The sequence below is a fragment of the Podarcis filfolensis genome (assembly GCF_964270895.1).
Source record: "Podarcis filfolensis genome assembly, chromosome: 3".
NCBI lineage: Eukaryota > Metazoa > Chordata > Lepidosauria > Squamata > Lacertidae > Podarcis > Podarcis filfolensis.
The window spans coordinates 121,755,972-121,783,630 of record NC_139606.1 but is presented as its reverse complement, the minus strand read 5'-3'; the positions used below and the strand labels follow the sequence as shown (position 1 = coordinate 121,783,630).

The 27,659-nt window shown below is 56.7% G+C and overlaps 3 protein-coding genes across 3 annotated transcripts; 2 read left to right on the top strand and 1 right to left on the bottom strand.

Annotated features, from left to right (window-relative positions):
- Positions 1-2,443: 2,443 nt before the first annotated feature.
- PREB (prolactin regulatory element binding) lies at positions 2,444-7,915 on the top strand. The gene is made up of 9 exons (XM_083605408.1): positions 2,444-2,716; positions 2,946-3,159; positions 3,533-3,753; positions 3,839-3,919; positions 5,027-5,151; positions 5,232-5,405; positions 6,403-6,475; positions 7,224-7,374; positions 7,466-7,915. The coding sequence occupies exons 1-9, from the start codon at positions 2,582-2,584 to the stop codon at positions 7,558-7,560; spliced, it is 1,269 nt and encodes a 422-aa protein (XP_083461534.1). The 5' UTR covers positions 2,444-2,581; the 3' UTR covers positions 7,561-7,915.
- Positions 7,916-8,801: 886 nt separating this feature from the next.
- Positions 8,802-17,978, bottom strand: ABHD1 (abhydrolase domain containing 1). Its single transcript, XM_083605422.1, has 9 exons — positions 17,840-17,978; positions 15,336-15,496; positions 15,013-15,192; positions 13,290-13,335; positions 13,009-13,121; positions 10,117-10,290; positions 9,901-9,949; positions 9,620-9,785; positions 8,802-9,532 (listed from the first exon to the last, which is right to left on the bottom strand). The coding sequence occupies exons 1-9, from the start codon at positions 17,909-17,911 to the stop codon at positions 9,282-9,284; spliced, it is 1,212 nt and encodes a 403-aa protein (XP_083461548.1). The 5' UTR covers positions 17,912-17,978; the 3' UTR covers positions 8,802-9,281.
- Positions 17,979-20,244: 2,266 nt separating this feature from the next.
- On the top strand, positions 20,245-27,567 carry CGREF1 (cell growth regulator with EF-hand domain 1). Its single transcript, XM_083605586.1, has 5 exons — positions 20,245-21,042; positions 21,163-21,234; positions 22,470-22,540; positions 25,209-25,331; positions 26,868-27,567. The coding sequence occupies exons 1-5, from the start codon at positions 20,966-20,968 to the stop codon at positions 27,239-27,241; spliced, it is 717 nt and encodes a 238-aa protein (XP_083461712.1). The 5' UTR covers positions 20,245-20,965; the 3' UTR covers positions 27,242-27,567.
- Positions 27,568-27,659: the final 92 nt, after the last annotated feature.

Sequence of the window (27,659 nt, the reverse complement as noted above, 5' to 3'; positions counted from 1 at the left end):
TGCTTGGCGGGGGGTTGGACTCGATGGCCCTTGTGGTCTCTTCCAACTCTATGATTCTATGATTCTATGATAATCATTTCAACATTTCCATTATTTCTGGATTATATTTTTTGGTTTTTGTCTTATCAAATTGGTCAACTTTGGAATTTGTCTAATTCTTTTTAAAAGCTGTGCAGCTTGGGGGCCCCCACTGCCAGCCTGCTGGGGAGCTCTCCCTCCCAGGGACCCGCCTGGCTTGCTATACTTAGGGGGCAGGATGGGACCAGCTGCTCCTCGCAGCTCTATCCTTATGCAGGTGTGCTTGCAAGAAAACAGCCCTGAACACAGCGGGGCTGGCTTGCAAGTAAATCTCTGCAGGATCACACCCTTGGCCTTCCTTCTCCTCCGGCGCATGGCGCCTTTTCAGCAGTGAGGACAAGCCTGCCTCGTGGGCGCAGAAGGCACTCTTGGGAATTCATGTATATTTATAACAACAACAATTATTATTATTATTTATTTATTCCCCAGCCACTCTGGGTGGCTTCCAACAAAATATTAAAATACTATAATACATCAAACATTAAAAGCTTCCCTAAACAGGGCTGCCTTCAGATGTCTTCTAAAAGTCTGGTAGTTATTTTTATTTTTGACATCTGGTGGGAGGGCGTTCCACAGGGCAGGTGCCACTACCAAGAAGGCCCTCTGCCTGGTTCCCTGTAACTTGGCGTCTCGCAGGGAACCTTGGAGCTGGACCTCAGTGTCCAGGTTGAACGATGGAGGTGGAGACGCTCCTTCAGATATACTGGACCGAGGCTCTTTTGGGCTTTCAAGGTCAGCACCAACACTCTGAATTGTGCTCAGAAACGTACTGGGAGCCAATGCAGATCTCTCAGGACCGGTGTTATGTGGTCCCATCAGCCGCTCCCAGTCACCAGGCTGGCTGCCACATTCTGGATTAGTTGTAGTTTCTGGGTCGCCTTCAAAGGCAGCCCCACGTAGAGCGCATGGCCATTTCATTTCTTTTCACTGAGAGATCGCAAGCACACTGTACTGCTGGTCCCTGTCTACAGCTTTGGAGGCAGCAAAGGTAAATTGTGTTGAAAAGAGGTTTACAACAAATTCTGTTAGCTCCCAGACCTGCTTTGTCTCCTGTTTGGCCCATCTTCTTCACACAGCGCAGTGTTAGACTGTGGAACTCCCTCCCACAGGATGGCCACTGACCTGGATGGCTTCAAAAGATTGGACAAATCCACGCAGGAGGAGCTTTTGATGGCTGCTAGTCAGGATGGCCCTGCTCTGCCTCCGCAGTCGAGGAAGCAATGCTTCTGGATCCCAGTTCCTGGAGACAAGAGGAGGGGAGAATGGAGCTTGTGTTCGAATGCTGCTTGCTGGTTTCCCAGAATGGCATCTGGTTGTCGGCCGCTGTGAGAACAGGATGTTGATCCTTGGGCCTGATCCAGCAGGCTTGTCTTCTTCTGGAACCTCCAGGTCCAGAGACAGTCTATCTTGGTTCCTAGGTTCTTTGGGGTCTTTGCCGGACCAGATGGGCCACTTCTCCTCCGAAGTCTCTGCTCCCCAGGAGCTTTTGATCAAAAGATGGTGGTGCAGCTGTGCTTTCCGCAGGGAGGGAAGAGAGGGGCGAGCGAGGCAGGAGGACTGCTTTGCTCCTGGCCAGAGCTGGGACCAGAGCTGGATTTACATATAGGCTAAACAAGCTATGGGTTAAACCACAGAGCCTAGGACTTCCCGATCAGAAGGTCGGCGGTTCGAATCCCCGCGATGGGGTGAGCTCCCGTTGCTCAGTCCCTGCTCCTGCCAACCTAGCACTTTGAAAGCACATCAAGTGCAAGTAGATCAATAGGCACCGCTCCGGTGGGAAGGTAAATGGCGTTTCCGTGCGCTGCTCTGGTTTGCCAGAAGCGGCTTAGTCCTGCTGGCCACATGACCTGGAAGCTGTACGCCGGCTCCCTCGGCCAATAAAGCGAGATGAGCGCTGCAACCCCAGAGTCGGCCATGACTGGACCTAACGGTCAGGGGTCCCTTTACCTTTACCTTACATTCTGCACGGACTGGGTGCATGGCCACATGTGCAAATGGCTTGAGATACCTCTGAGGTCCATCAATGACCATCTAGCATACATTCAACACAAACCAACAGCGACGGTTTGTTGCTGACAAAGGACAGCTGGACATAGAAAGGGCCCCATTCCCTTCAGGAGCTGAGGGCCACATCAAACCTCAATCCGGCCCTGGCTGGGACCCAGGAGAAGCAGCAGCCGCGGGTCGGCCCCAGTCCACGCGCAGACGCAATAATTCTGAACCTGCAAATAACTAAGCATCTCGGAAGCCCCAATTAGGCAGCAGGCATCTCGGCTTCAGTCGCGGAGGCCGCTGTCTCTTTAAGAACTCCGGGCTTCCGCCCTTCCCAAAGATGGCGCGCCGTGCGACGCCTCTCGCCCCGGCCGGGCTGGGCGCTGACGTGGGCCGGGAGTCCGCGCATGCCCACTCGGGACCTGAGCGAGCGGGGCTGCGGAGGAAGAGGAGGAGGAGGAAGAGCCGCGGCGGGGAGGCCGGGCATGAGCTGACCTTTGACCCGCCCGCCATGGCCCCCCGGCGGCCCCCGGAGCTGTACCGGGCGCCCTTCCCGCTCTACGCCCTGCGCGTGCACCGCGGGGCCCGCCTGGCGCTCATCGCGGGCGGCGGAGGCGCGGCCAAGACGGGCATCAAGAACGGCCTGGTGAGGGCACGGCGGGGGTGGGGGCCTGGGGAAGAGGGGGGGGGGAGGAAGGCGCGAAGGGGTTAATCTTCTGAGCAATGGCTGACCTGCCCGCCTCTCCTTGGCACCCTCGGGTGCCCCCTTGGCACGGTGGGCGAGGAGGAGGGCCTGGGGAGGAGGGGGAGGCACGAAGGGGTTAATCTTCTGAGCAATGGCTGACCTGCCCCCTCCTTTCTCTCCCCCCCCCCAGCATTTCCTGCAGCTGGACTGGCGAGGGGGGGAGCTGTGCGCCTCGCTGCTCCATGCCCACGACACAGAGACCCGTGCCACCATGACCATGGCGCTGGCCGGGGAGCTCATTGCGGCCGGACAGGACGCCTCCTGCCACATCCTCAGCTTCCGCCTGCAGAAGCCCAGCGGGAAGAAAGCGGAGGCGGGGGCCGAAGGGGCTGCCGACAAAGCAGGTGGGGGCCGGCCCCGTGGAGAGAGGGCCAGAGGGGGATCCGCTGGTGGGGCTGGGAGAGTTGGAAGGGATCCCCGAGGGACATCTTGTCCAACCCCCTGCCATGCAGGAATCGCAGCTCAAGGATCCCGTTTGGTCTCTGTTTATAAACCTCCAAGGAAGCAGAATCGATTCCAGTGGAGTCCATTCTTACCGTCAGAAAGTTCTCTCTAATATTTCACCGGAATCTCCTTTCTTGGTTTGGGTCCCTTCTGGAGCAGCGGAACGCCAGCTTGCGGCATCCTCCGTTGCAACCTTGCTCTGTCGTCCCCGAGGGAAGGGGCATGGTGGGCAGAGTTGGCCACATCCCTCGATCCCTTCCGTTGCGCCCCCAGGTGCTGGCGACAAGGGCCCCCGGAGGCGCAAGGCCCCCACCCCCAGCGGGTCGGGCAGCAATGGCGGCATGCGCAGCGAGACGAGCGAGGTGGCCGTGGAGACGCTGCACTGTGTCCAGACGGACACCAGCCCAGACGCCCTGCAGAAGGCCGTCTGCTTCAACCACGACCACACTCTCCTGGCCACGGGGGGCGTGGACGGCTTCCTGCGCGTCTGGGAGGTAAGGGGGGGCGCCTGAATGGGTGTTGTGATGGTGGGGAGGGCAAGAGGTGCCAGTGGTGCCAAATATCTCCTTTTGTTTGCAGTTCCCCAGCATGAAGAAATCCCTGGAGTTCCAGGCCCACAACGGGGAGATTGAGGACATAGCGTTGAGCCCAGACAACAAGGTGAGGGGGTGCTGGTCTGGTCCCTGGGGGTCTGTTAGGGGGCACCGCAGGAGCTTCCGAGACCCCAATCCTGGTGGTCTTTGGAATAGCCACTTGCTTGCAAAGGGAAGAGGCGCCTTCGCTGTCTGGGTTCAGAGACCAGGACTTTGTTGAGCAGGAGGAGGAGATGGGCGATGCCAAGGCAGGTGCCCTTGGGGTGTCCATGGGGCATTGAGGTTGTTCCTCTTGTGACTGTGCAGAGGGGTCTCCAGCATATTACTTCCAGGAGCAAGGGAGGGGGGCTCCAGAGACCCCCAGAAAGGCAAGTTGGATGGTCAATGGATTTGACCAGTTCATGGAGAAAAGGCCTGTTGGTGGCTCCTGGCTGTGCTGTGCCCCCCACCCCCGGCCAGTCGCAGCCAGCGATGCTTCTGAACACCAGTTTCTGGAAACCGCAGGAGGGTGGAGAGCTCATGTGCTCAGATCCTGCTCGCTGGGTTCCCATGGGGACTTCCGATCGGCTGCTATGAGACCAGGATGCAGGGCCAAATCTAGCAGCCAGGCTCTTCATAGGTCAAGGAAACGAAGTGCGTTTTTTATTTTGGCTGGGGAGGGCTTTGCATCCTTGTCTCTCCTCGTCTCTCAGCCCAGGGGCTCAAAGGAAATGGCCCCTTTTAAAAAGTGGGGCAGGCGATGGGTCTGCGCTGCACAGCCCGGCCCAGGGAGCAAAATGAACGCGTGGTTCTGAGCCCACGTGGTCCCCTCTGCCGTTGGGTCGCTAGGCCTTTTCCAGCCCTTCCTTGAGGCCATTGGGCTTCTTGCAAAATGCTCCCCCTGGGGCAGCGCGCTGTGAATAGGGGCCAAAGTCCCTGCTTGTGGAAATGAAGCTCTGAGTTCCAATCCAGACCTTTCAAGTCTCCCAAGGCTGGGTGCAGAAGGGGGGAAAGGCAGGAAGCAGCCGTCGCTTTGCCTTCCTTCTTCCTCCAGCAAGGAAAGTGACGGACTCCGGAGAGCATCCCTCCCCTGAGCAAAGGGGCTTCTTGACGAGGGCTGGGGGTTGTTGCGGAGGGGGGTGTGTTCCTGGGGTCCCTCATCCTCCCTGAGCCCCGCCCTCTCGCCCCTCCGCAGGTGGTGACGGTGGGCCGGGACTTCCAGTGCTGCGTCTGGCAGCGGGACCAGATGGTGACGGGGCTGCACTGGAACGAGAACCTCCCGGGCATCCCGGAAAAGGCCTACCGCTACCAGGCCTGCAGGTAACGGGCTGGGCAGGGGGGCAGGCGGGGCCCCTGTGTGGCCGTCCGTCCCCTGACGCCTCCTCCCCCTTCTGGCGCAGGTTCGGGACGGTGGAGGACCAGGCTCAGGCGCTGCGTCTGTACACGGTGCAGATCCCCCACAAGCGGGAGCGGCGCCCGCCCCCCTGCTACATCACCAAGTGGGACGGGCACAGCTTCTTGCCGCTGCTCACCAGGCCCTGCGGCAACGAGGTCGTCTCCTGCCTCTCCGTCAGGTAGGGACACGCCTCTCTGGCTTTCCTCCTTTTGGGGTCCTCCCGGCACTCGGGCTCCACTCCCCTCCTCCCTGACCATTGGCCTTGCTGGCCGTTGGGGGTTGGAATCTGACGGTGTCGGAAGAGGGGCTGGTCCCCTTGGCCGGCTGCTGGAGCAAGACTGACACTGAAGCTCCCCACTGTCTGCAAACCGCACCGCCTTGGGTTGAGCCCTTTCTCCTTTAATCCCAGGTGGATGCTGTAGTTGAGATTCCTGCCTTGCTGGGTTGGGCTAGATAATAATAATATAAAAATAATAATTTATTATTAATACCCGGCCCATCTGGCTGGGTCCCCCCAGCCACTCTGGGCAGCTTCCAACAAAACACTAAGATGCAATAACCTATTAGTCATTAGAAGCTTCCCTAAACAGGGCTGCCTTCAGATATCTTCTAAAACCACAGCTAAAGGGTCCCTGAGGGCTGGTCCTCCGACCTCTGCGTAAACACCTCCAAGGAGGGGTTTTTCATGCGCTCTTGGGGTGAGATGCGTCTGGCCTTGAAAGGGCTCTCCGTATATACGCTGAAGAACTTTTGGCAGACTTGCCGATTGCTGTTAGGCAAAGAGAGAAGCACAGCCCAAGAAGCCGTTGCGCAATGTAGCCTGGCGTCGGAGCCCTTGCGACACTGCAAGCGCCCACAGCCCACGTTTGCTGTAGGTTAAAGGGAGTTTATTTTATCTGCCTCCGGATCACGCAAAGAGCACCTGTCTGAAAATGCAGGACAATTCGCCTTGCACGATCTTCTCCCATCGAGGTCCAGCTTCTGTTTTTGCATTTGCAGTGACTTTGCCTCCCCCTGACGCAAGATTTCTGAAGGTGTGCCAATGCTCCCGCTCTCCTGTTTTCGTTATGTGTTTTATGCCGCCTTTATATTTCCCATGCAATTTTGGGGTGGGGGTCCCCCACAAACCTGCCTGCCTTGTTCTGAAGCTGACGGCTGTCTGTCTGTGCTTGCAGTGACACGGGCACATTCCTGGGGCTGGGCACCGTCACGGGCTCCGTGGCCATCTTCGTGGCCTTCTCCTTGCAGGTAGGCAACTTCCCGCTCCTTCCCAGGCGGCTCCTGCCTCGCGGGCAGCCTGACACTGCTAGCCCAAGGGCAAGAGAGGGCAGCAAAGGCCATGGGCAGGTCCTGGGGCTGGAGCACAGAGAGGGCTGGAGTCCAGCTGGGAGGGATCCACCGTACGCTGCCGGTGTCAGAAAAGAAAAGGCCCCCTAAGCCGGCTGGGCAGGGGTGGGGCTGAGCCTGAGGACAGGAGGCTGCAGGCCTGGCCAGCTGCTTCCCTCCAAAGGCTGGGGGCCTAAATGGCATCGGGGAACAAGTGCGGATCCCGAGAGCCCCATCGCTGTCCCCCCCCCCCGAAGACCTTCATGTGAGGCCTAGGACTCTCGTACCTACAGGACCGCCTCTCCCAATATGCCCCGTGGAGGACCTTAAGGTCCATAAATAGCAACACCCTAGAGGTCCCAGGCCTTAAGGAACCAGGTTAGCCTCAACCAGAGCCAGGGCCTTTTCAACACTGGCCCCGGCCTGGTGGAACGCTCTGTCTCATGAGACCAGGGCCATGCGGGGTCTGATTTCTTTCCACAGGGCTTGTAAGACAGAGTTGTTCCAGCTGGCCTTCGGCTTGGAATCAATTTGATTCCAGTTTCTGGAAACTAATGGAAAGTAGCTCTCGCACTCGGATCCTCTCATGTGTTTCCCACACAGTGAGAACAGGATGTGGGGCGTGAGGGGCCCCTGGCCTGACCCGGCCGGCTCTTCTTCTCTCCCGCAGAGGCTGTACTACGTGCGAGAGGCGCATGGCATCGTGGTGACGGCGTTGGCTTTCCTGCCGGACACCCCTGACCTGCTCCAGGACAACGAGGCGGCCCTGCTCAGCGTGGCCGTGGACAGCCGCTGCCGCCTGCACCGCATCCCTTGCCGACGTAGGTGGGGGGTGGGGCCCCTGCCCTGCCACAGGGGAGCTGGGGGGCCTCCCCCCTGCTTTGCTCAGTCGTCTCCCCTCTCTCCTTGCAGGGAGCTTCCCCGTGTGGCTGATGCTGCTCTTGTGCGCTGGACTCATCGTGGCCTCGGTCCTGCTGCTCCAGCTGGCCTTCCCCGGCTTCCTCTAGGCCTCGGCTCTGCCCTTCCTGCGCTGGGGGGCGCCCACCCCTTCCTCATCCCACAGACTGCAGAAGGCCCCGGGGTCTGGGGCGAAGGCTGCCCCCTCAGAGCCTGTGGACAGGTGTGCTTGGCTGAGCCAGGGGGGCAGAACCCCCACAGATGAAGTCTTGGGGTGGGGCATGAACTCTCCTCGTCCCACCCACCCCCCGTGCTGGTGACTACAGGGTGGGGCAGCCCCACTCCTCCGTTCTGGACTGCCACGTTGAAACATTCCAGCCTCGGCTGCGTTGGGCAAGCGAGGCCCCTCCCAGCCCCACGACGGGGGTCTTGCAAGTTGCCATTAAACAAGATGATGGAGCAAGAGCTCTGCTCCCTGCCTGCCTCGTCTGTCCCCTCCTGACTGGGGCGGGGCTGGAGCACCCCACAGGTGCGTGAGGGGCTGTTTTGCGCAGGACTGGGAGCAGTGGAGGTGGTCTGCCACGTGGGACCCTTCCCCGCTCTAATAAACGGCTGCAGCCTGGCAGCCCCCACTTGGCCTTGGGCCCATGGGTGTCGGGGCACGAGGAAGAGGGGAGCAGGGGGGCTTGTGCCTTTTGTGGGTACATGCGCTTTTTAGGGGCTGCGTGTGCCATCAGGCTGCGGAAATGCTGATCGGAGCTCAGATTCTTGCCTTGCAGGAGGCTGGCCTTAGATGACCCACGACTTATGCGATGACCCAACTAAGCCGCTAAAAATTCCCCTAAGCTGTAACCTGACCTCCTTCCTCTTGCTCAGTATCAGTTTTCCCTCCGTGTAACTCTAATCCCCTCCCTTCCTGCAGCTGAGACGATCCTTTGCTCCGCCATGTGCAAAGCCTGTCAGGAATCTCTCTGCTGCTGCTGGGTTCCTCCAGCTTCCCAGGAAGCTCACATTCCCGCAGATCAGCTGTGAGGATCCTGCTACCGATGCCATTGGCTCCCAGTTGCTGTGTCCTGAAATGATGCCGGCCCTTTATTTTCCCAGCAGTGAACTTGTATTACAAACGGCCTTCGCATGCCACCCTCTGCCCTCATTGAGGTGCAAGCAAGTCTTACCTGGCTCAGCGGCCGCCCAGGTGTGCTCTGAGCCCAGAGCAAGGCCCAGAGCAGTTGTGGAAAGGACAATGAATGGTCTTTAGAGGGTCGGTCTCCACACCAGCCCACACCTGCTGCCCAACATGCAGCCTGGCTTTGAGTGGCATTGAGAGATTTTTGTGCAGTAGGTGGGGGTAGAACGTGCACATGTGTGTGTGTTTATTTTACAGGAAATCAACCCAACTCATTCAAAGATCTCAGCCCTTTCTCTCACCAGTTCGGCCTCCTGTGGTCGCTGCTGGCTGGGAGTGGCTCTCTTGGGACTTTATTATTATTATTGAATTTGTTAGTCACTTAGGGCAGCCCAGAGCGACTTGCGACCATTTTAGATGGGTTTCTGGGCAAAAGAAGTGCAGCTTTCTTTGTGCCCGGAACGGAAGCAGCCTCACGCCAAAGTACTGGAAAAGCCATCTTGTATTCTGCATGGTCCTGGTGCCAGCAGCGCCGCTAGCTGGAAGCCCCTCCTGGAGGACAGAGGCCAGGCCCTTGGAGGGGCTGCTGGCCCTCCTGGCCTCTGGTTTCCCCCCTTGGAAGGAGCAGGGCAACAGGCTCAGGCCCTCCACCTGTGGGGCTCACCGGGCCTGCGCTAGGCGCCTCCTCCTCCTCCCTGGTTCTGCTTAGGAGGTTGCCACCTGGGCGTCCGGCCCCTGTTCGTGGCGCTGCTGCAGCTGCTGCTCCTGCTCGGCTGCCACGGCCGCCGCCAGCTCTTCCTGGTGCTCAAAGACGGCCCCCGCAAACTGGGCGAAGACGCGGTCCATGTAGCTCTGGTGGCGCGGCAGGAGCCCCTCCAGGAAGCCGATGTGCCCTCCTCGCGCCGTCACCAGCAGCGCCAGGGTGGAGACGCTCTGGGCTTCCTTCACGGGGATGGCTGCAAAGAAGGCAGATGGGGGTCAGTCGAGAGCAGGAGCCCCGGGGGGAGAGGGGCGCCCGCCTGGGGGAAGGCCGGAGGACTCACCGTGAAGTGGGGAAAAGGGGTCGTCGGAGGCATTGAGGCACAGCACCGGGACCCGGAAGCTGTGCACCTTCTGGCAGGGGCTGGCGGCCTGGTAGTACTCCTCGCAGGAGCGGTAGCCGAAGGCCACGGCCGTGTAGCGCTCGTCAAACTCCCGGATGCTGCGCGCCTGCAAAGAGAGAGCACAAGCACCAAAGCATTCGCTGCGGTTCCCATATCGTGGGGGGCTGGACTGGATGACCCTCGGGGGTCCCTTCCAACCCGTACCAGGGAGGGGGCTGTACCTTCAGCACGTGGTCCACGTCAATTCGCTCAGCAATGACCTTCCTGTGCCTGAAAATAGGGTTGAGGTGTGAGCAGGGAATGGAAAAGGGGGCAGCTGGGGGGGAGGGGGGTTCTGGGAAGGAAGAGCCGAAGGGCAGGGGGGTCTTGGGGCCCCTCCCTCCCAGAATGGGGCCATAACGCCAGACCTGCCTCTGCCCCCCCCAACAGCAACGCACCGCTGGATGAGCTTGCGCAGGTTGGCCGTCAGGTGCTGGTTGAAGAGCACCTGGTTGAGGGGGCTCTCGAGGGAGTGGGTGGTCTCGAAGGAGTCCCAGCTGACGGAGCACGTCATGGCGGCCACCAGTCCGGCTTCCGGGCCCTTGCGCCCCAGGTAGTTCAGCACCAGGATCCTGGGGGCAGGAAGAGGGAGGCTTCAAGTGGATGGAGGGGCTGCTTTGCCCCAGGTGCGTTCTGGGCACAGCTGGACCATCAACCCCTGTCCTGCCCCAAAGCCCCTCTCTATCGCAGGCGGCCCCTGTGATTGGCCAGCAGCTCTCTGGGAAGCCCTCTCAGTTTGGAGAAAAGGCAGCACAACAAGTTTATAAAATGAAAAAAAAAAGTCCTTTATGCAGCACAGTTAAATTGTGGAACTCCCTGCCACAGTAGGGTGGCCAACTGGTGTGGCTTTAAAAGAGGAGGAGACAAATTAATGGAGGAGAGGGCCGTCAATGGCTACTAACCACGATGGCTCTGCTCTGCCTCAACATTGAGAGGCAGCGATGCTTCTGGATTCATAGAGCGGAAAGGGAGCCACGGGTCATCTAGTCCAACCCCCTGCAATGCAGGAATTCCAGTCACCGGAGGGGGGAGGACTCTTGCGCTCGAATCCTGCCCTTTAGGGCCACTGGGGGAACAGGATGCGGGACTAGAGGGGCCAGGGCTTGATCCTGCAGGCCGTTCTTGCGCCTCCGTGCAGTGAGCTGCGAACGGCACCCGGATGCTCCTCTTTTGGCCCAAGACTCAGGGCAGCTTCCAGGCTGCTCAGAACATTTCTTCAGGTCCAGACAGCTGCAGCCCACAAGCTGCCACCCTCCCAAGGGAGCTGCTCCAGTAAAAGCCCACCCACCCCCTTGAGCCACTTCCGTTTTGCACTTCTGGGTCCTGGTTTCGAATTTTCTGCACTGGTAGGAGAGTGTGGGCAAGTTCTGGAGGAGGAGGCCTGCCAGCCCAGAGGGGCAAACAGGGCGGACCTGGAACATCTGGAGCCATCAGATCTGCTACATCAGGGCACAACAAACACCAATGGCTGCCACAGGCCACTTCCGGGGACACCCCGGAGCATTCCTCTGGCATTCCTAGCAGTCCTGGGGGTCCCTTTCTCAAGCAGACCATCTCTGATGGTGGAAGGGGGGGTACAGCCCCTTGGCAGCCCAGAGCTGGACTGAGCCCCTTGCTCTTTTGGGTCAAGGTTATCAGCTGAATTAAAAACACCTGCTTCTTGGGAGAAAAGCAATGACAAACCTAGACAGCATCTTAAAAAGCAGAGACATCACCTTGCCAACAATGGACCGTATAGTTAAAGCTAGTGATGTATGGAAGTGAGAGCTGGACCATAAAGAAGGCTGATCGCCGAAGAATTGATGCTTTTGAATTCTGGTGCTGGAGGAGACTCTTGAGAGTCCCATGGACTGCAAGAAGATCCAACCGATCCATTCTGAAGGAAATCAGCCCTGAGTGCTCACTGAAAGGACAGATCCTGAAGCTGAGGCTCCAAGACTTTGGCCACCTCATGAGAAGAGAAGACTCCCTGGAAAAGACCCTGATGCTGGGAAAGATGGAGGGCACAAGGAGAAGGGGACGACAGAGGACGAGATGGTGGGACGGTGTTCTTGAAGCTACCAGCATGAGTCTGACCAAAGTGCGGGAGGCAGTGGAAGACAGGAGGGCCTGGCGGGCTCTGGTCCAGGGGGTCACAAAGAGGCGGACACGACTAAACAACAACAGCAAATCAGCTGCAGTTCTGGGAGGCTGCCCTGGGGCTTCCCTGCGCCCCAGCTGGCAAACGTGCTCTTGCTAGTAAGGGAAACCTTTCTGTAGCATCAAGCAGAGACTGAGTCATAGGAGCAGGAAGGCTGACTCACGGGCTCCCGTAAACACCACAGCCGGGCAAGCTGGGCTCTGCCTTCCCTTTCACCCAGATGATCAACCGCAGCCGAGTCCCGGTTGTGTGGGCGCAAAAGCCTCTCCAGCATTTCAGTTCCTTTCCCCTCCAACCATGGCTGGATTCAGGACACAGGAGGTCCGGCCTGTGGGTCCCTTGAGAGAGGGGCACCTTCCCCCTTCCAAAGGGTTCCCCCCAGGACACCCTCGCCCCTAACTGGCTTAAGAGAAGGGGCAGGGGCAGGAGGAGCCTTTGGGAAGGAGACCCACTGGCAGGAGACTCCGCTCCAGAGTGTCCTCGCTGTTTCCGTGCCCTTTGCACCGCCACCCTGGAAATTTGTTTTAGGGGAGAGGCAGCTTGGCTCATAAACAGAGTCGTAGCAGGACGCAGAGGTCATTCTCCAGCTCCTGCCTTGTGGGTGAGCCCTGGAGCGAGGCTGGCTAGAGAACAGCAGGATCGGACCAAAGGGGCCCTTTGGGTCCAGCCCCCTGCTCTCACGGGGGCACCCGGATGCCCAGAAGCAAGTGGAAACTCAGTGCCACAGCCCCCTGTCTCCTTCCTGAAGTGCCCAGCAGCCAGGATTCAGGGGGGAGGGCACCTTGGCAGTGCCTGGGGGACAGAAGAAAACCCGGCCTCAGGCGGGGGGGGGGGTCTGGGGGGGGGAGTCCCAGGCTTCTTTCAGCAGGTACCTCCTGGCTCGGCTCAGCAATGCTTCTGAATCTCAGTTCCTGGAAACCGCAGGAAGGGAGAGTTTCTCTTGTGCTCAACTCCCACTTCAGGGTTTGCCACAATGGGCACCTGGTCGGCCTCTGTGAGGTCAGAATCCTGGGCTAGAAGGGCCACGGGCCTGATCCTGCAGGCACTCCTGGTGCTCTTTCCTTTCTACGAGGCCCAAGCTGGGAGGCAGCAGGACCCCCACCCTGGGGCAACAGAGCCGCTTCTCTGCAGCGCAACTCCCCTTCCTCACCCGCCCAGCGAAACGCCCACCGCCATCAGGGGGGCCCGGGGGAAGCGGCTCTTGATGTGCCCCACCACCAGCTCCAGGTCTTCCGTGTCGTTGGCGCAGAAAGCCCTGTGGGTCTGTGGAGGGAGGAGGAGAGAGGGGAGAGGGTGGGTGAGGCTTGTCTCTTCTGCAGAGACAGGGAGTTGGGGTGCCCATCCTGCCTTCGCCTTGCAGTCCCAGAGCCCCCTCCCCTCCCCTCCTCCAGCACCCAAGGGTGCAGCGCCCCCAGCTGTGGCCCCACTCACCAGCAGCTCCTCTCCTTTGCAGCCTCGGTTGTTGAACACAACAGCCCTGCAAGGGAGACGAGAAGAGAGTGAGAACCGAGGAAAGGGCTAGTTGTGGCTGCAAGTCACGGTGGCTGCATAATAATAATTTATAATAATAATAATTTATTATTTGTACCCCGCCCATCTGGCTGGGCTTCCCCAGCCACTCTGGGCGGCTTCCAAAAAAATTAAAATCCTCTAATACATCAAACATTAAAAGCTTCCCTAAATAGGGCTGCCTTCAGATGTCTTCTAAAAGTCTGATAGTTGTTCTCTTTGACATCTGGTGGGAGGGCGTTCCACAGGGTGGGTGCCACTACCGAGAAGGCCCTCTGCCTGGTTCCCTGTAACTTGGCTTCTCGCAGTGAGGGAACCGCCAGAAAGCCCTTGGCGCTGGATCTCATGCAATGCCCATTGCTGGGAAACAGCAGCTGCGGGGAGAGGGCCAAGACCCTCCTGCCCTGGGGGTCCTGGGCAGGGGGCCACCTGGTTGGCTGCTGTGGGAACCTGGATCATGGGCCCCTGTGACCAGACTCAGCAGCCGGGCTCTTCTCATTTTTTTATGATCGCTAAATGGAACCTCCATAGACAGAATCAGTTTACCTTAGGGTGGAAAACAAGAATGGGAAAAGGCAGTGGTGCGTAATGGGTAGAGTGTTGGACTAGGACCTAGGGGTAAAGGTAAAGGTAAAGGGACCCCTGACCATTAGGTCCAGTCGTGGCTGACTCTGGGGTTGCGGCGCTCATCTCGCTTTATTAGCCGAGGGAGCCGGCGTACAGCCGGGGAGGGCGGGGTATAAATAAGATTTATTATTATTATTATTTATTAAGGACGCTCCTCTCCCACTGCTTGGGAACAGGAGTTGGTGCCTAGACTTGCAGGGGTCAGCAAACGTTTTCAGCAGGGGGCCGGTCCACTGTCCCTCAGACCTTTTGGAGGGCCGGACTATATTTTTTGGGGTGGAAATGAACGAATTCCTATGTCCCACAAATAACTCAGAGATGCATTTTAAATAAAAGGACACATTCTACTCATGTAAAAACACGCTGCTTCCTGGACCATCTGTGGGCCGGATTTAGAAGGTGATTAGGCCAGATCCAGCCCCCAGGCCTTAGTTTGCCTACCCATGGCCTAGAGAGTGCGAGGAGCTGAAGGCACCATTGGCCCATGAAGGTAAAGGTAAAGGGACCCCTGACCATTAGGTCCAGTTGCGGACAACTCTGGGGTTGCGGCGCTCATCTCGCTTTACTGGCCGAGGGAGCCGACGTACAGCTTCCGGGTCGTGTGGCCAGCAGGACTAAGCCGCTTCTGGCGAACCAGAGCAGTGCACGGAAACGCCGTTTACCTTCCCGCCAGAGCGGTACCTATTTATCTACTTGCACTTGACGTGCTTTTGAACTGCTAGGTTGGCAGGAGCAGGGACCGAGCAATGGGAGCTCACCCCGTCACGGGGATTCGAACCGCCGACCTTCTGATCGGCAAGCCCTAGGCTCTGTGGTTTAACCCACAGCACCACCTGCGTCTCAGGACCTAGGGGAGCAGGTTTCAAATCCCCCCTAGGCCATGAAACTCACCTCTCAGCCTAGCCTACCTCACAGGGTTGTTGTGCGCCACCTCGAGCTCCGTGGAGAGAAAGGTGGGGTGTAACGCAACAAGTAAACCACCGCCAAAGCCAGGACCCCCCCAGGCGCCCTTTCCCACCTGTAGCCCCGTTGCTGGACGCCCAGGACCATGTGCAGAATGTAGGTCTCCAGGCTGTTGCCCGTCAGGCCTGGCAGGAACAGGACAATGGGGCAGCTCTCTGGGTCAGGATACTGCCCGCTCTCGCCATCAGCCCAATCCAGGAGCAGCTGGCCTCCGTCTGCGGTCCTCAGCACTTCACTGGATGGGAAAGGGCAAGGAGGAGGAGGAGGGGGGTGAGACGGGCTCCCTGGCATCACAGCCCCGTGCCCACCATCTCCCAAGCAGACTGGCACCGGCACCCACCTCGGGCCTGGCTCCCTCCCCCCCCTCGTCCGGCTGACCTGCGGTAGGAGACGGGTGGGCTGGACTTGAGGAAGACGCGGACGATGGTCTGGAGCCGTCCTTCGAAGCACCAGGGCGTGGGGTAGAAGGTCTCATTCACAATGGGGCAATATTTCTCCAGGAAGGAGCGGAAGGGCTGGCAAGCCACCAGCAGCGGGGGCTGCGGGGGGGGGGGGAGAAGGTCACGGGGAGCTCAAGCTCAGGCGGCCACAGCGCTGCCCCAGACTCTCCTTCCTTGGAGTTCAATAGCCCTGCATTGCGGGGTTGGACTAGATGACCTCTAGGGGTCCCTTCTAACTCTGCAATTCTAAGCTGCCTCTGCTGCTGCCCACACAGAGGTTGCTTTCCCGCCTCTTGCCAAAGGGCCTCTGGCTGGCACTTGTTATGCCCATAGGCAGTGTCCTCTCCTGGCTCCACAGGGAGACTTTGCTCGCCCTTTCCTGCAAAAACACCTTTCACAGTCAAACACCTCTTGCTGCCCAAAAATCCTTCCTAATGTTTAGTTGGGATCTCCTTCCTTGTCGCTGGAATCCATTCATTTGGGTCCGACTCTCCAGAGCAGGAGGAAACACGTGACAGCCCTTGACAGCCCTTGACAGGAGGAAACACGTGACAGCTGCTGAATTGCAACTCATTACCAAACTTAATACCATGGAGAGACCTGGTCTGAACAAAGACATTGGATTCTTATCTCATTATACATGACAAAGCCATTTTTCACCTTCTCACCCCTTGCTTTTTCCTGTAAGACCTATTGCAGTCGTTAAGAGTTGTCAACAGGCTCATCACAGCTCTCTGCCAATCACCCATTCCCACCACCCTTCTGAGTAATACCCCTCCCCACCTTCTCACTATATAGAAGGATCTGGCAACTTCTGTTTCAGTGTATCTGAAGAAGTGTGCATGCACACGAAAGCTCATACCAAGAACTAACTTAGTTGGTCTTTAAGGTGCTACTGGAAGAAAATTTTTTTTTTGTTTTGACTATGGCAGACCAACACGGCTACCTATCTGTAAACAGCCCTTGAGATATTGGAAGATGGCTATCATAATAATAATATAATTTATTATTTATACTCCACCCATCTGGCTGGGTTTCCCCAGCCACTCTGGGCAGCTTCCAACAAAATATTAAAATACAGTCATACCTCGGGTTGAATGTGCTTCAGGTTGAGCGCTTTTGGGTTGCGCTCTGTGGCAACCCAGAAGTAACGGAGCGTGTTACTTCCAGGTTTCGCTGCTCGCGCATGCGCAGATGCTCAAAATGTCGTCACGGGCATGCGTGGAAGCGGCAAAACACGACCTGCCCACACGTAGACACACCGCCGCGTCTTATGTTCTGTTCAGGATGCAAACAGGGCTCCGGAACGGATCCTGTTCGCATCCCAAGGTACCACTGTACAGTAATGCGTCAAACCTTAGAAGCTTCCCTGAACAGGGCTGCCTTCAGATGTCGTCCAAAAGTCTGGTAGTTGTTTATCTCTTTGACATCTGGTGGGAGGGCGTTCCACAGGGCGGGCGCCACCACCGAGAAGGCCCTCTGCCTGGTTCCCTGTAACTTGGCTTCTCGCAGGGAGGGAACCGCCATATCAGTGGCGGATTTGGGGGTCTCCAATTTCAGGGGTACCATGTGTGCAACACTAATATTTGCGCCAGTTGCGCTTCCCTAAATCTGCCTTTGATCACATTGCCTCTGGGTCTCTCTTTTCCTTCCTAAACACCCCAAATTCCTCCACCGTTCCTCACAAGGCTGTTTTCCAGACCCTTCATAGTCTTCCGCCCGCCTTCCAGCTTCTCCATACCCTCCTGAAACTGAGCTGCCCAGAACCTCAGAAGGTGCTTCCCTGCCAGGGAGAGCCAAAACCAGGCGTGGCTGGGAGGAATCTAGTTTCTGTCCCTGATTATTGTTCTGGCAGACACCTCATGAATACTTCTCAACCTGTTTTCCAAAGCGGGGGTTTGCCGCACGTGTGTCAGCCTCACACGCCAGCCGGAGGCAGGTGGGCAGGCGGGCAGCCCACCCCACCGTCTGGGGCCAGTGCCAGACTTGGCCCCGAGACCCCCGAGGGAAGAGAGAGCAGAGATCCCACCCCAATCCCCGTGGCCCTCCCGGTGTCTCTTGCCTCCACCTCGGGACCTGGCCAGGGGTCACGTCGGGCTGCCGTCGGGGGAGCTGGGCTGGTGGGGGTGGGAGGAGAAGGGTCCCCCCCAGCCTAGTCCCTCGCCCGCAAGAGGGGTGCCAAGGATGCCCGGGGCGCCCTCTCCCCCTGGCCAAGAGGCTCAGCCTCCGCCCGCTCCATCGAGGCTGCCAGGGATCACGTCGGGCTGCCGTCGGGGGAGCTGGGCTGGTGGGGGTGGGAGGAGAAGGGTCCCCCAGCCTAGTCCCTCGCCCGCAAGAGGGGTGCCAAGGATGCCCGGGATGCCCTCTCCCCCTTGCCAAGAGGCTCAGCCTCCGCCCGCCCCGTCCAGGCTGCCCGGAGCAGCGCCCGCTTCCCCGCCTGACCTTGGGGACGCGCGCCCAGTAATAGGCCAGCCAGCCGGTGCTGAAGCCCAGCAGCAGCGACAGTCCCAGCATCTCTCCGCGTCCGCGCCGTCGGGCAGGTGCTGCTGCGGCGAGCGAGGCGCCCAGAAAGTGGCCCGGACGGGAAGGCGCTCGCGCAGGCGCACACAGCCGCCCGGCCTCACCGGGGAGGCCATCTTTGGAGCGGGCAGGAAGCCGCGCCCCGCCCATCTGCGGCCATCTTTGGGGCGGGCGAGCCCAAAGGGAGGGAGGATCCTTAGCCCAGTTTCTTAAAGAGGAGCTGGCCGGACCCGGTGAGCGTCTTCCAGGAAGAAAGCGGCACAAGGGTCCCCCCTCTGAGAACTCTGTGCATGCTCAGAGGCACTCTTCTTTGCTTCCCTCCCAGGCTGAGCAGTGGAGAGAGGGAAGGAAAGATGATGATGATGATGATGATGATGATGATGATGATGATAATAATAATAATAATAATAATAATAATAATAATAATAATAATAAATTTATTATTTATATCCCGCCCATCTGGCTGAGTTTCCCCAGCCACTCTGGGCGGATTCCAACCAAATATTAAAATACAGTAATACACCAAACATTAAAAGCTTCCCTAAACAGGGCTGCCTTCAGATGTCTTTTAAAGAGAAGATAGCTGCTTATTTCCTTGACATCTGATGGGAGGTCGCTCCACAGTGCAGGCACCACCACCAAGAAGGCCCTCTGCTTGTTTCCCTGTATCCTCACTTCTCACAGTGAGGGAACCGTCAGAAGCCCGTCGGCCCTGGACCTCAGGGTCTGGGCTGAACGATGGGGGTGGAGACGCTCCTTCAGGTCTACTGGACCTTTGAGGCCGTTTAGGGCTTTCAAGGTCAACACCAACACTTTAAATTGTGCTCGGAAATGTACTGGGAGCCAATGCAGATCTTTTTGACCGGTGTTATGTGGTCCTAGCGGTTACTCCCAGTCCCCAGTCTAGCTGCCGCATTCTGGATTAATTGCAGTTTCCGGGTCACTCTCAAAGGTAGTCCCACAGAGAGCGCATAGCGGTACTCCAAGCAGGAGATAACTAGAGCATGCACCACTCTGGCAAGACAGTCCATGGGCAGGGAGGGTCTCATCCTGCGTACCAGATGGAGCTGGTAGACAGCTGCCCTGGACCCAGAATTGACCTGCACCTCCATGGACAGCTGTGAGTCCAGAATGACTCCCAGGCTGCGCACCTGGTCCTTCAGGGGCACAGTACCCCATTCAGGACCAGGTAGTCCTCCACACCCGCCCGCCTCCTGTCCCCCAGAAACAGTACTTCTGTCTTGTCAGGATTCAACCTCAATCTGTTAGTCGCCATCCATCCTCCAACCGCCTCCAGACACTCACACAGGACTGTCACCGCCTTCACTGGTTATGACTTGAAAGAGAGGTACAGCTGCATATTGATGAACACCCAACCCAAACCCCCTGATGATCTCTCCCACCGGCTGTCTTTTCCTTCACAAATCCTGTCTTAAGGGTGTGTCTGTGTATGAATAGGGTGAGCCTGTGACCTGGCTCAGGAACTAAGTATTTATCATTACAAAAGACTGGCCAGGCTCCCCAGGGTATCCAATCAAGTGAGCATTAACAGGTTACCTGCCAGACAGGAGATAAACAACACACTCAGATTTCTAGTTACAGATAGGTAGCCGTGTTGGTCTGCCATAGTCAAAACAAAAAATTTTTTTTCCTTCCAGTAGCACCTTAAAGACCAACTAAGTTAGTTCTTGGTATGAGCTTTCGTGTGCATGCACACTTCTTCAGATACTCAGATTTCTGTTGTAGACCGCCTCTTCTGTGATGTAGGTATGATGTTTCTGGAGGTGGTCTTGAACTCCAGGACCGGCAATTTAAAATGTCCATCTAAGGGCGGACACACCTTCGTTCTGGTTCCCTGTTGCAACAGTCCAATAAAGATCAGGCTTTGGAGCTGCTTTGATAATAATAGTAATAATTTATTATTTACACCCCGCCCACCTGGCTGAGTTTCCCCAGCCACTCTGGGCGGCTTCCAATCAAGTGTTAAAAACAATACAGCATTATTTGCTTCTCAGTATTCTCTGGTTGGCCTCTGTTTTTTCCTCCGACCCACGGAGAACCTGCAAAGGGCTCTTGTGTCCCCCATAAGGGAATAAGGGCAGATTTACGTTTATCACAGGTGTCCTCCTGGCAGGAATTCGTCCTGCGTGGCAGGGGGTTGGACTAGATGACTCCTGGGGTGCCTTCCAAGTTCTACGACCCCAGTTCCCAGAAAAGCTACTGCACGGAGCCTTCCCATCTTGAAAACAACTAGATCTCTCTCTCTGCCTGCGTGTCTGGTGCCTTTGCATCATCTCCCGAGGGTTCCTTTGCGCAGGCAAGTCCCCTCCCTCGGAGAGCGCCACGTCGGAGCCGCCTGCCGCCCAGAGCGGCTGCGATGCCCAATGGTCGGAGCGCCTGGCAGGCAGCTCCCGAGGGAGGGCGCCAGGGGCGCGCCTGGCAGCGCCCGCCTCCCCCGCCACGTGGACCCAGGACGGCCGCCAGCAGCCGGGGATCAGCGCCGGTCGCTCGTGGGTCCCTCAGTCTGCCTGTCATTCCCACGATCCACGCGTGGAGAGGAAGATTCCTCGTGTTGCGCGTGGCTCGGGCTGGGCAGCAGCCGGGCAGGGCGAGGAGGAAGGCGGCGGGCGGTGGCATCTCCTGGGAAACTCCAGTTCCCCCTCCTCCCGGACCCAGGTCCTCCTTTCCCACGTGCAGAATATTAGACAGGCAGGCAAGGTGATCTCTCCCCCCCGCCACGCTGCAGTGGTACAGTCCATTCTGCCACCGCCGCCGCGCGCATCCTCACATCTTGGGGCGTCCCCGGGGGAGGCGCGTGCCTGCGTGTGAACGGGTTCTGTCTGTCCGTGTCCGCTGTCGGAATCTGTGTTCTGGGTTGCTCCCCGGTTTCCCTGCCCGTGGGAACGCGTCCCCGTGGGCCCTCGCCACCTCCGGCAGCTGGTTGGCAAAGCCCCGGTGCCCACCGAAGCGACGACGCCGGCAGCCCGCCGCGTTGGCAGGGCATGAGCGGACGGCGGATTCCTGTGCCAACCTCTGAACGGTGCCAGGATGAAGGAAATGCTTCTGTCCGCGCTGCTCCTCGCGGTGCCAGCCAGCTGGGCGGCCCCAAAGGAGGGCGCTAACAGGTACCAGGTGGGAAACTGGGGGTGGGGAAGGAGGCACGGGGGGGGGTTGAAGCTGGGTGGGGGGCTGGGGAGGGGGTCCTGGGTGCCCCTCCAACAACACCTTCTCTTTGTGCCCTTTAGATCGGAGCCCCACCCCAGTGCCAGGGAGCCCCCCATCCCGAACCCCCTCGACCCAGGGCAGGAGTCTGCCAGGTGAGTTCCTTGCCCATCGCACCCCTTTGCCCCTGGGGAGGACACATTTGGGGGGAGACTGGCAAGGTCTCTCTGCCTCTGACCCAGTCAAATAAGGGCCCCCCAGGCTTGAAGCTGAGGAACACCCCCCCAAAACCACAGAAATGGAAGGGACCCCAAGGGTCTTCTAGTCCACCCCTCACAATACAAGTGGGCAGCTCAGTCCTTGCCCCTCTCCAGGCAGAGAATGGCCCCCTCCCCTCTGCCTCTGCCCCCCCAGCACTCAGTTTTCTTTTTTTTAAAACATGATTTTTATTGAGTTTTCCGTATTTCCTTTCATTACACATATCACAGCTTCTATTATTTGCTCAGAGCCTCGACCTCCTTCCCTCCCTCTTTTCTGACTTCCCTATAACATTAACGCATCTATCGCATTTCCGTAATCACTTCTTTATCTTATATCCACATTTAAGAATCACTCTCTCATTTGTAAATTAGCACCTTAATTTCACAAAGCTACAAACGTTTTCAAATATTTACAATTTTCTTTCAAAAAATAAATAAATTTGCTCCACTCCTTTTGAAACCTTTCATGGGGTCGAATCCTGATTTTCCCCATCAACTTCGCCAACTCCACAAATCCTGCCATCTTTATCTGCCAGTCCTCCAGCGAGGGGAGTTCTTGCTGTTTCCATCTTTGAGCCAGGAGGATTCTTGCTGCCGTTGTGGCCTACATGAACAAATGTACATCTTTTTTATGATATTCTTCGCTAATTAACCCCGATAAGAATGCCTCTGGTTTTTTGCTGAAATTATATTTTAATATTTTTTTTAGTTCATTTAGCAGTCAGTTTTCAATTAGGCCTAGTGCTCACTCAAGCCCCCAAACCAGGCACACAGTAAGGCAGCTTCTGAACATATACAGGTAGTTCATCCCTGGCATATAGTAAGAGGGCCTCTGAGCATGTGCAGAATACGCACCCTCCCAATGAGGAACTGCAGGTCTCCCTTCCCACCCCTTCAAGGCGCAGTTTCCCCATCAGGCATTTTGATCCTGAGCAAACAGGAGCTGCCCAAACTTCTTTGTCTGCAAATGCCTCAGTCTGCCGGTCCTTGAAATGGGCAGACCTTGGCTCCTTCCTGACCATTGTGCCCATTGCCCAGGCCCAGAGGCTCCCTGCTCCCCCTGCCCTTGCCAAGCCCCACAACCCTCCCCTGCCCCCTGGTTTGCTGACCTGTGGCTTGGCCTGCCTTAGGTTGATACAGGAGTACCTGAAGAACGTTGGCCAAGAGGATGGCAAGGCCAGCGCCATGAGCAGGAAGCAGGGTAAGTTGCAATGGGGTCCCAGGGCCAGGATGGCGTTGGATGGCACCTCGGGGCCTGAGTGCCAGGGCCTGGCAGGGCAGGGAGCGTGAGCTGGGGGCAAGGGTAGAAGGCGGGCCCTGAGCACCCTGGGGCGTGGGCTTTCTAATCCCCTGGGGCAGGTGACGCTGTCCTGCTCACTTTATTTGGGTTGGGAGCAAATGCTTTGGGGAAGAAATGGGTAAAAATGAACAAATTCTGCTGGGGGAGCTGAGCAAACCTCAGAACACGCACTGGTGTGTGTAGCAAAAAGCAGGGGAGGGGCAAAAGCTGGAGCAGCAGCTGATTTTGGCAAGAGGAAAAAAGAAGAATCATAGACCTGTAGAGTTGGAAGGGAACCCCAGGGGTCATCTAGTCCAACCCCCTGCAATGGAGGAGTCACAACTCATCACACATACACCCCTGACAGATGGCAATCCAACCTCTGCTTGAAAACTTCTGACCCAGGAGAGTCCACCCTCTTCCACCGCCAAAGAGCTCTTGCAGCCAGAAAGTTCTTGCTAAGGTTTAGTCGGAATCTCCTTCCCTGTAATTCGAATTCGGGTGCCGCCCTCCGAAGCAGGATGTAAACAGAGCGAGGGGAGGGGAAGCGGGGAGTCTGTCTGTGTATCGCAGGAGAGGGGAAGTCAAACAGGGAAACTAATGGGAAATAGCTGCTTTGGGTCTTGAAGAGAGAAGGGGGGGGGCTGATCAGTTTGGCTGGGGGGGGGGGAGCCTCTCTCTGAGCCAAACCAGCAACCTCCACACCCCTTTTGAAGTTGTTAATGGAGAAATCTGAGGGCTCCCTTGGACAAAAAGCAAGGACACCAGCCAGGAATCCCAGAGCAAAAGAGCAGCCAGGAGGCTTGGTCTTGATTGAAGACTGTCGCGACAGGACTCCCACCTGCCACCAGGTGGAACAAGATGGAAGCCCCAAACAAAAGAGGACCCAAACTTTTATTAGCTGCTCATCCCCATGTTACACCCCCCCCCCCAAACTACATCACGGTTACATCATGAAAGGGGAGGTCTGGTGGCTGTAATCTGAGCATCCTGGACCCTGCCCCGTGGTTCCCCTTGCCCTCCACCAAACACCCATCAAGTGTAACAAAAAGATATTTACATTTCCCTGTTTCCCAGCCAAGTTAATCAAACCTTATTTCTGGAATGGCTACCTGTCTGGCACTCAGGTATCAGGATGCCAGGGAATATCACTCAGGCAGAGGGGCTGCTGAGCAGCTGAGCTCACCTGTCTATATGAATTTCTGAAGTTTTCCCAGTGAGCCAGTACATAGGTACATCTATCAATGAATTTTTACATTTGGTATCGTGCAGCAAAGGCCCTTTGAATAGATAGGAAGAAACTGTGATGAAGTGTTTTGTGGGGACAAATCACAGAAGTCACAATTGTGTGCTGATTTTGGCAGTGGGCTGCATGTGCAGGATATCTGCTGGAGGGGCAAGCCCCCCCCAACCTGTACCTAAATTCCTGCAACAAAGTTAAACCACTCAATAAACAGAAAAAGGCCTTCAGGTAACAAGGCGTCACTTTTAAAACCACCCTTTTTAAGCCATAGCAAAGGATTCTGGGAAAGGGGCCTCCTTGCTCCAGAGTCGTGGCCCCCGCAGATGGCCAGCATCTTCCCACTGAAGCACAGCCTGTGATTATGCAGAGCCTAAAATAAGTCCTTCGCTGCCCCCAAGGCCCAGCCGGCTTTGCTCTCCTTTCCCCAAGGGAGCAGAAGGAAGGGAGAATTTCGATTCGGACACCCAGAGGAGGGCAGCCAAGATGGTCAAGGGCCTGGAAACCCAGCCGGATGAGGAATGGTTGAGACAGGTGGGGTGTTTGGCCTGGGAAAGAGGAGACTCCGGGGAGATAGGAGAGCCATCTTCAAAGATCTCAAGGGCTGAATCATGGAAGATGGAGCAAGCTTGCTTTTTTGTTGCTCCAGAGGTGAGAACCCAAAAGAATGGATTGAAATGCTAGAATAACGGCAGATCAAGTTGATGGATTATGCCGAAATGGCTAAAATGACCGGAAGAATCAGAAATCAGGAAGATCAAAATTTTAATAAGGAATGGGGGAAATTTATAACTTATCTTAAAGACCATTGTAAACAGTTGGTTAGTTAGTTAGTTAGTAGGAATGGAATATCACTTGTAGCTTAATGGTGAATTTTGGATACAGCGGAGAGGTAAAATATGTGGATTGTTATAAAAGACACAGGAGGAAATGATTAACAATAGGACCCACAAAGGGGAGGAGGGAAGTCCAGGAGATTCCTTGGAATCTTGTTTTTATGTTGCATGTGGAATATGTGACTGTGAAATTTTAATCTGAAAAACCAAATAATTTTAATTATTATTATTTTTAAAAGAAATGCAAGAAAGGAGATTCCCAGTGAAGCTGCCCAGCAACTCTGCTCTGAGTGCTGGGGACATCCTGGAAAATAGGGGTCGTGTTGTGGTGGGGAAGGCTCTGTGGGTCAGGAAGGAGAGGTGAGAGGGTGGTGGGAGTCCCAGGCCGTAGGAAAACCTCAGCCCCACCGCTGGAGTCACCCCACTGGCTCTTGCTCTGGGCAGGGGCTCCTGTGCCCTCTGGCTCAGCCCCCCAATATCTCACCCCCCATGTCCCCCCTTCTGGTGTTTACAGCTCTGTTGCTCCTCTTCGCCCTCCACGACTACGACAAGAGCGGACGGCTGGACGGTCTGGAGTTCATGAGGCTGCTGAGTGAGATGCCCTCCCAGAGAGACAGTTCTGTGCCGGACTCGGTAGGTGCCGCTTTCGCTCCTTGGCCTTTGGTGTGCCAGGCAGAGGGGGCATCTCTGCCCAGGCTGCGAATCTGAGTGCCTTCTCTGCTGTGGCTGCCTCTGCCTGCCTGCGATTTCAAAGCACGTCCGCTTTGTTGTTGTTGTTTAGTCGTTTAGTCGTGTCCGCCTCTTCATGACCCCCTGGACCAGAGCATGCCAGGCCCTCCTGTCTTCCACTGCCTCCCTCATGCTGGTAGCTTCGAGAACACTGTCCCGCCATCTCGTCCTCTGTCGTCCCCTTCTCCTTGTGCCCTCCATCTTCCTCAACATCAGGGTCTTTTCCAGGGAGTCTTCTCTTCTCATGAGGTGGCCAAAGTATTGGAGCCTCAGCTCCTTTGTCCATGGAGTTTTCTGGGCAGGGATACTGGAGTGGCTTGCCAGTTCCTGCTCCAGGTGGATCACATTTGGTCAAAACTCTCCACTATGACCTGTTCATCTTGGGCGACCCTGCGTGGCATAGCTCATAGCTTCTCTGTGTTATTCAAGCCCCTTCGCCACGACAGGGCAGTGATCCATGAAGGGGCTTGTCCGCTTAGACATTGGCAAACTCGACGCTCCAGATGTTTTGGGACTACAACTCCCATCATCCCTAGCTAACAGGACTAGTTGTCAGGGATGGTGGGAATTGTAGTCTCCAAACATCTGGAGGGCCGAGTTTGCCTGTGCCTGGCTTAGAATCATAGAATTGTAGAGTTGGAAGGGGACCCCTAGAGTCATCTAGTCCAGCCCCCGCCAGTGCAGGAACCTCAGCTAAAGCATCCGGGACAGAGGGCCGTCCAAGCTCTGCTTTGAGACCTCCAAGGAAGGAGCCTCTCCAGCCCTCCATTTCTGCGTACACTGGACAAGCGGAAAAGTGTCTGGAGTCCACGGTCAGAGGCAGATGGGCTTCCGAAGGACCGTTGCTGGAGACCACAGAGGAGAAGAGTTCCTCTTGCGCTCCAATCTTGCTTGCTGGTTTCCCCTTGGGGGATCTGGTCGGCCACTGGGAGGACACGATGCTAGACTAGATGGGCCATTGGCCTGCTCCAGAGGCCCTGTCCTCCTAGCCCCCTCCATGAATTGGTCTAACCCTCTTCTAAAGCCATCACTGCTCCTTGTGGCAGTGTGTTCCAAAGTTTAATTGTAAGCTGCATGAAAAAGTTCCTTTTTTAATCTGTCCAGATGCTTCCAACATTCAGCTTCAATGGATGTTCCTGAGCTCCAGTGTGATGAGAGGGAGGAAAACTTTTCTCCAGGCATAATTTTATGAACTTCTGTCCTGTTGCCTCTTCCTTGCCTTCTCTCTGAATTACAGAGTTCCAAACGCTGCATCCTTTTCCTGGGGGCAGGGCAGCAGGGCAGAGGCCTTGCAGGGACCCTCAGGTCCTCTTAGTGGGCTTCTGTTTTTACTCATAATTTTATGGTTTTATTCTCCTTGAGGTGGGGTTTTATTTTTCCAATCAAGGGGTGTATAAATGTTATGAAATCAATGGAAATGCCCCCCCTTGACCCCTGCAGGTAGTCCTGATGGTGGACAACATCCTGGCGACTCAGGACCTGAACCACGATGGGCTGCTGGAGCCCTCAGAGCTGCTTCGGGGGCCCTGGCACAGCCAGACCCCCACCCTCCTTGCTGCCCCCAATGGAGAAGAGGGCAGCATGCTGCGGGAACCCCCTGGACCTGACGGAGAAGACGTCGGCCACCCGGATCCTCTTGGCCAAGAAGGCACTGCTGAGTCCCTGGCTGCGTCAGAGGCGGCTCAGGAACAGGGCGTGATGGAGGCCCCCTCGCTGAGCTCCACGGCACAGAATCAGGAGGGGGCACCGGGGCAAGGAGAAGCAGCTGAGGCACCTCAGCCACAGGAGCCTGGGGAGCCTCTCATGCCAGGAGACTGAAACACCCCCCCCCCCCGAGAGAAAGGGGGGCCAGCGGAGGAGGACTGAAAAGCAGAGGCTGTGCAGGGTGGCAAAGTTGATGCCCGGCCACCCATCACCTAAAACCACTGTTGGAAGGGGCATCACTGAGGGTCAACCTCTGGCAACGCAGGAATCACAACCAAAGACTCCTTGGCCGATGGACATCCACTTTCTGCTTAAAAATCTCCTCCAAGGAAGGAGAGTCCATCGCCTTCGGGGGGAGTCTCTTCCAATGTTGAGCAGTTTTTACTGACATAAAGTTCTTCCTATTGTTTTTGTCAGAAATACATTTATTGCCATTTGAATCCATGGGTTCGAGTCCTCCCCTCCAGAGCAGGAGAAAGCAAGCTTGTTCTCGCTCCCACTTGACAGCCCTTAAGATATTTGAGGGATGTGG

Bases quoted from the DNA above. Each gene is read 5' to 3' on its own strand.
- PREB (XM_083605408.1), top strand. From the start codon at position 2,582: ATGGCCCCCCGGCGGCCCCCGGAGCTGTACCGGGCGCCCTTCCCGCTC. The intron at 3,160-3,532 runs GTGGGGGCCGGC...TTGCGCCCCCAG, and splicing joins AGGGGCTGCCGACAAAGCAG to GTGCTGGCGACAAGGGCCCC. The intron at 5,406-6,402 runs GTAGGGACACGC...CTGTGCTTGCAG, and splicing joins GTCTCCTGCCTCTCCGTCAG to TGACACGGGCACATTCCTGG.
- ABHD1 (XM_083605422.1), bottom strand. From the start codon at position 17,911: ATGCTGGGACTGTCGCTGCTGCTGGGCTTCAGCACCGGCTGGCTGGCC. The intron at 13,336-15,012 runs GTGGGAAAGGGC...TCTCCCTTGCAG, and splicing joins GTCCAGCAACGGGGCTACAG to GGCTGTTGTGTTCAACAACC. The intron at 9,533-9,619 runs GTGAGTCCTCCG...CCTTCTTTGCAG, and splicing joins CCCCTTTTCCCCACTTCACG to CCATCCCCGTGAAGGAAGCC.
- CGREF1 (XM_083605586.1), top strand. From the start codon at position 20,966: ATGAAGGAAATGCTTCTGTCCGCGCTGCTCCTCGCGGTGCCAGCCAGC. The intron at 21,235-22,469 runs GTGAGTTCCTTG...GGCCTGCCTTAG, and splicing joins CCAGGGCAGGAGTCTGCCAG to GTTGATACAGGAGTACCTGA. The intron at 22,541-25,208 runs GTAAGTTGCAAT...TGGTGTTTACAG, and splicing joins CGCCATGAGCAGGAAGCAGG to CTCTGTTGCTCCTCTTCGCC.